Here is a 6,829-nt window from a genome sequence, read left to right on the forward strand (position 1 = left end):
ATGGCTTCGTTTGGGGCTCTGCTGATGGTGTTGCCCGTGGCGCTCACGTGCGCTCCACAAAAAGCAGGTGACGGCTCTGTGGTTGAAGACCGATCAACCAACACGTTTATTTTTCTATGTAAAGGACGAGTTGCCAAACTCGGCACTCAAGCTGTTTCTAGATAAGGACAAAGTTTGGATCAGCTATAAGCTAATCCTTTTAGCCTAAAAACACAAAAAACTGTTTGCTTGTGAACTTCAGCTGTTCTAAGTTTTGACAGTAAAACCTAAAAAAAGGCCTTAAATGGGATTAACTCGACTAGTTATGTCTCAAAATAAAACACATTTGTTTTCGTAAAGACCTTTAAAGGGACAGGTGCTCGAACTTAAAAAATATGAATACAGAAGAAACTTTCAAAAACATATTACCACAATATCCTGCACAAATGCAGTGTGAATGCTTATCGCTGAATAACTTGCTGAAAAACAGCGAACATTAGCTTAAAACATGCTAAAATGTAGCTGAAATGAAACAACAAGCCTAAGAAGGAAGCAGAAAGAGCACATATTTGCTGAATTTGATTTAAATAAGCAGAAATTAGTACACAATTAATAAATTAGCTAAAAAAGCTGAAATTATCAAAACAAAAAAAATCAGCTGAAAAGTAGCTAAAATGGCAGATAGAAGCTTCAACTACCAGAAGGAATTAGAGAGAGCACATTTTTGCTGAATTAGGATGAAACAAGCTAAAACAAATACAAAAAATGTAGAATTAGCTGAAAAAGCTAAACTTAGCATAAGCAGCTAAATAGTAGCTGAAATATCAGAAAAAGCTGAAACTTGCAGATATCAGCTGAAAGGAGCATAACAAGCTAAAATTAGCAGAAAGAAGATAGAAGAAGCTCAAAAATATTGTAGTTAGCAGAAAGAAGCTGAAAGGAGCACAAAACAGCTGAAAAATTTAAATTTGCAGAAGGAAGCTTAAAGAAGATGAACCAGAACAAAATGTGAAAGGAGCAGTTAAACGTTGTAAACCGATAAAAAGATTTGAAGGATGTAAAATGAGTTGAATTAATTTTCTTACAGACCAAAAATGTCAGAAAAGGCTAAATGTTTCAAAAAGCTAAAGTTGCACCAATACCAAAAATCATAGCACCCTTCTCCTGCACGAGTTGAGTGTTTTGATTTATGATTTGTTGAAAAGCTGAAAAATTGCTGAACGAGAAAGATACCAAAGAACGAACGGAATAGATAAAGTCGGAATAATAATAAATATAAACAGTACCACAATAGTGTGAATGCTTAATAAGCATTCACACTATTATAAAATTGAAAATAAGAAAAATTATATAGAACTCCTTTTTTGGGGGTGTTTTGTTTTTTAGGGTTAGGGTTAGGAAAGTTACGCACAATCCAAAAAACGGTCATGATTTCGTCCACACAATGTAAAAAACATGTTGCAAGCAAAATAAAATCTCCTTAAGAACAAAACACGTTTCCAAAAAGCATTAAAACTAGCATGCAGACTTAAAATGACACACAGTTCCGTTATTTTGGGACATTTTTATTTTTGCGTCTACCTCCAGATTACGTAGTGGTGTCATGTTTTCCCAACGCCATCATTGCCAACGTCCCAGAGTGCCCATACGGCTGGGAAATCGAGCAGCTGTCCCTGGGGGGAGTGTGCTACACAGGAATTCACAGTCCGGGTTATTATCGCTTCATTATCCCAGACCTGACACCCAGAAACCACTCGTACTGCGGCACACAATCTGAGGTGAGACCAAGCAGAAGCAGATGTTTGGATCGTGCAACCAGTTTGGCACCATTCAAGATGTTTTATTTAGCTTTTTTTTTGCAGTACATGCCAGGCAAAGACCCGAAGTACATCTTCTATAACTCCATTGTGTCCAACGATACGTCCCTGACCGTCAGAAACCAGCCGGTCAACTACACCTTCAGCTGCATGTACCGAGCCGCCTACCTGGTAAATAACGCCGTCTTCAGCCAGAGGTAGGCACTGCCTCAGGACACGAGCCCACCACAACTACTGCGTGGACCATTTGTGCATGCTGACACAATGGCTTGCAGTGTTTTTACTAAACCCTCTGCTTTTTCTAGAGTCGCTACGGTTTATGTGAACAATGGGAGCTTAGGCACTTTTAGGTCACAGTTATCTATGAACGTGTTCACGGTGAGTTGCTGCTCGCAGATTCAGTTTCTCCAGTGGAAGAGACTCAATGGTTGTCACAGCAATTCATGCCTTTAAGCACTTATTTAGTGTTGGACGATTGGCTGTCCCATAAAAAGCTTTAAAAAGTCTGCGCATCTTGTAGAACTCCAAGTTCCTGTACGCTAAAGACGCTCCCTATGTGATCGACACATCGGAGATCGGCTCTGAAGTTTTTATCGGCATCGAGGCTAAAGGTCTAAGTAACAGGTATATCACAGGTTTTTATTTTCATTTATTTTGTACATTTTACACTGATATTTAACCATTTTTAGACACCAAACTAAGATTTTCTTCACCTGTTAGGTTTAAAGTTGTGATAAACAACTGCTGGGCCACTCCCACTCCGTACTCAACAGATAGGAAGAGGTGGAGTCTCATTATGAACAGGTGGGATGTTTACTTTATTATAATCCACTTTTTACAGCTGCCGCTGAAAAATCAGGCTGAGTATGTGTGTGTTTGTCTGACGTGTTAGCAAAATATCTCAGAAAACAGAACAAATGTTAGTAAAACCCAGAAAGTATATCTAGTGAACTTTTGGAGTCAACTCGATACAAGATGGCCACCACAGCTAAATGATCTTAGCAAACCCAAAAAGTGGCTTTAACTCATCCAATTTGTCTGATATTGTGTTTTCATTCTGTCTTTGTGTTTCTTCTGTGCCACTCCTCATTCAGCTAGTCTGCTTTAGCTCCGCCCACTCTCACCTGTGCAATGCATCATCTAGCTCAGGGCTATTAAATGAAACTGCTCAAGGGGCCACAGTTATTGAAAGCAAAGATCTCAGAGCACAGAGACCAGACGTCCAGCAGTTATTTTCATTAAATTAGGTTGTTTTATGATTAAAATCGAGTTTTATTTAAAAATGAACCCATCGGTGGCCCACACTGAGCACACCTGTGGGCCTCATTTGGCCCCCGGGCCACCAGTTGAATAGCCCTGATCTAGCCCAGGTGTCTCCACATCCTCATCAGCCCCTGTCCATTTGTTCTGTCGGTTCTCACTCATGCTTCAGTTGAGCATTATGGGCCTTCATGCCATGTCCATGCCTCCTCCATGATTTACTCCTCGAGTGTTTTGTAAACTTGGTACTGCCTCGTCAGCTTTTTCTTTTCTATTAGTAAAGTGACGTTTTTTGTTATTCATTCGAGCTCCTTGTGTCAGTCCGTCGTTTTAACCTGATATAATTTAAAAAAATCAAGGTTTGACCAAAACTCCATTTCGCAACTCAACACGAAACTCTGGCGTGAAAGGCAGCGGGCGATATGCATTTCACCCGCTTTGCGTTTTGTCGCAGCGTTTTTGTTTTTGACTTGTTTTTGTTCAAACAGCTGCTCTGCTGACAACACCGTGACCATTTTCGACAACGCCAAAGACAGCCGCTCCACGTTCAAGTTCAACTCTTTCCGCTTCCAGCGGCTGGAGAAGGTTTCCACCGTGTGGCTTCACTGTGAGGTCCAGATCTGTGACGGGGAGAGACTCGTCTGTCAGCCCGTGAGCGCACCGTTAAACGTGCCACATTTACGTGCACACTCATATATAATGAGCAGACATTAGACCTAACCCTAACCCCAACCCTAACATGAGGAAAATCAGAAATATAAAAAAAAAAAAAAAAATTCTGGATTTTTAACCCTGTTTTGGAACCTGTTGTGATTAATTAAAACAAACATGTTTGTAATCAGACGAGTTTTATGTTCAACAAATAATTTTACAGCAAGACTCGTACCGGTTTATCTGTCTCATTTGAAGCTGCCACAAGAGCAACACGTTCTTAAAATTGAGTTGTAGTTTTATTTTGCAGCTGCAGGATTCAACAGCGTTTTTTAATTGTACTAATTAAAAATTATTTTTATGTCCCTAAACATTTAAGACTTTAAAAGTTAGGAAATTAAAACTCAAATTCAAATTAATTCCTCTTTTTTATTAGTAAAGTAGCATTTCCCAAAACGTAACCTTCACATTTTATGTGTCACAGCCCAAACTAACTTTTATCTTCTTGTTTTTGAAATGAGAGAATGAATCTTTACCAACACACGACAAACCTCATCTCAAACAGTCTGTATTGTTGTACATGCGATTCTGACGTTTTACATTTTCAGTACTTTAAAAACATGTCTGCATATTTCAGAATTAAACTTTAATAGATTGATTGTATTCCCTGAAGAGTCCCTGCACTGTGAGATCTCTGTCGTCAGAGGTTAACCCGACTGGAGGGATCCTTTCCGCTGAGTTTCAGGTTAAAGGTACCGCACAACATTTTTCCAGTTTATTTTATCCTGAGGCAACACTCTGATAGTTTTATATGACAGATTGATTTCCTTTGTTGATCCTTCAACAGGCAGCAGCTCTTCAAATAACGGACACACTGCAGGTAAACAATAAAATGGAAAATGTTCTTCTTTCGTCTGTTCCCTCTTCCGGGAGTCATCCTCCTCCATCTTCCTCTGTCCTCACTCCAACCACGTCCATGTCCTCTGTAAATGCATCCAAATATCTCCAAATTTCTAAAACATTTGAATTTAATCCCATTTCAGGAACCTCACTGTTCATGCTGCTTCTGGTCCTGATGGACACGTGCTGGGGTTTAGCAAATGGAGCAAGAATGTAGAGAAATGTTATTTTATAAACAAACAGGGGGGAAGTGTTGCCCAAGACTCAGGAAGCACATGGGAACATTCCTCCCCCTCTTTTAATGTCTAAAAAACACAGTTTGTGTGTATTTAGTGTATTCATTAAGGCTTTTAAAACTGTACTTTATACTTCAATAAAAATGTTTGGAAAAAGTTGTCCCTCTTTTATTTTTGGGCAAAAAAAAAAAAAAACCACTCAGGAGCAGCAAATTTTAACATTTGTCATTAATATTTAACACCAGCTTTAAAAAAGAGGGTGCACACTTTAGTGTCATAATGCTTTTATTAAATAGCACATTATTGCAAGTTTAGAGGTATTTATGCCTTTTATCTGACAGAAAACAAAAAAAATCACTTTTATCTTGTTCAAGACTCGTGCCATGTGCTGAAGGGCTGAAACGGACGAAATCAAGAATAAACAGAAATAAACGAGTTGCTCCAAAGTCATTAAAACTGCCAGCAAATGCAACAAACAAGACAACAGATATTTCAGGATATTATTGATCCATAAAGTGTGAAAAAAATACTTTTATTGAAATTAAAGTCTTTTAAAAAATTTTTTTAAACCTGTGAGTATTTGATTTGCTTTACAATTTTTATTCATGTTTAGTTTTTTATCATTACTGTATATGTTTTAAAGGAAAGTTAAAATTGTTTTTATTGTGTTATTTTAATTTAAACAAATTTTAATTCCCATATTTTTTGGCCTATAAGTCACTTTTTTGTTGTTGTTGCCTAATTTGCATGCCCTGCGACTTACACAATGAAGCGACTTATTTATAGAATTTTCCCATTTTGGCACACCACCGGCCCACATTTCCGGTTTGTTGGCGGTGACGCATAATAGATGCGACTCATATGGTGAAGCTATGTATTTATGGATTTTCCCACTTTATTAGACATTTTTGAACTGATGCGACTTATAGGGCAGTGCAACGTGTATGGCAGAAAATACGGTATTATAATTTTTGTTATTTTTAAGATGCTGTATATTTAATTCTCTATTATTCTTTCATTTTTAACTTTCCCATTTGTTGGCGTATTAATTTCTCTGGAGATTGATGTATTTATTTCTGCATGTATTTTTGATTTGATCAGTTTTAGGCGTGTTTCTTTTTAAAGTTTGTGCTGTTTTTGTTTCACAGTGAATTTAAAATAAGAGCCTTTGTGGTTTTGTTGATGATTAAGAAACGTGTGCTTGTAGGTTTTTAAAAAGTGGAATGGGTAACGTTTAAAGTCAAAATGATGAGGTTAAACAGCATTACTTAGAAAGTTTAAGCTTTCTCTTTGATTCTTCTGGCTTGTAAATTTGTGTCATAAAAACCTCACTCAGCGACAGAAGTCTAAAATCCTCTCAGTGATGGCATCATTACATAAAAACCTATTGCAGGTGTAAAAATACATTGGAAATTATTTTGCCTTTGCTTGACAGAACAAAAAGACTGAACAAAATGAACAGCAGCTCTAAAAAATCTGCAGTGAATCCAAAGAGTTGTATCAAAATCACAAATAATAAAATAACCTTTAGCTTCTTTATCAACGAGCACACATCGTGTCAAAATACCAGGCTCTGTTTGCTCCTTGTAAAGTCAAAGTCTGGCATTTCCACTCCAGTTGATCCAGTTTTCGTCCTCCTCAAGGTCGCCTGTTTCCTTTCTTTTATATTTTATTTTTTAAACGTTCACTTTAGTCATCGTTGATTTAGGCTGGAAGATTTGGGACCTTATGTCTGCCGCTCTGGTCACTCCAAGTTTCTTTTTGCAGAGACAAAACAAAAACAGATCAGAAGACAACACGGGTTTATGTTCAGTCCAGCAGACGGCGTGATGATGACGGTGTGATGATGGCGGTGTGATGATGACGGTGCGATAATGGCGGTGTGATGATGACGGTATGATGATGACGGTGTGATGATGACGGTGTGATGATGACGTGTGATGATGACGGTGTGATGATGACGGTGTGATGATGACGGTGTGATGA

At 38.0% G+C, this 6,829-nt stretch overlaps 2 protein-coding genes across 2 annotated transcripts in view; one reads left to right on the forward strand and one right to left on the reverse strand.

The window, feature by feature from the left end:
- tectb (tectorin beta) lies at positions 1–4,870 on the forward strand. Its single transcript, XM_037691230.1, has 10 exons — positions 1–67; positions 1,567–1,757; positions 1,842–1,993; positions 2,102–2,174; positions 2,317–2,420; positions 2,517–2,600; positions 3,545–3,707; positions 4,381–4,459; positions 4,555–4,587; positions 4,751–4,870. Exons 1-10 carry the CDS (start codon positions 1–3, stop codon positions 4,822–4,824), a joined length of 1,020 nt encoding a protein of 339 aa, XP_037547158.1. The 3' UTR covers positions 4,825–4,870.
- A 1,649-nt stretch (positions 4,871–6,519) lies between these two features.
- The window catches only part of gucy2g (guanylate cyclase 2g), a 14,649-nt gene continuing 14,339 nt past the window's right edge, over positions 6,520–6,829 (reverse strand). The window contains exon 22 of the mRNA XM_037691231.1: positions 6,520–6,600. Coding sequence (XP_037547159.1) covers positions 6,520–6,600 — 81 coding nt within the window. The remainder of the gene's footprint in view (positions 6,601–6,829) is intronic.

The sequence above is a fragment of the Nematolebias whitei genome, chromosome 17 (genome assembly GCF_014905685.2).
Source record: "Nematolebias whitei isolate Nwh7 chromosome 17, NemWhi1, whole genome shotgun sequence".
Taxonomy (NCBI): domain Eukaryota; kingdom Metazoa; phylum Chordata; class Actinopteri; order Cyprinodontiformes; family Rivulidae; genus Nematolebias; species Nematolebias whitei.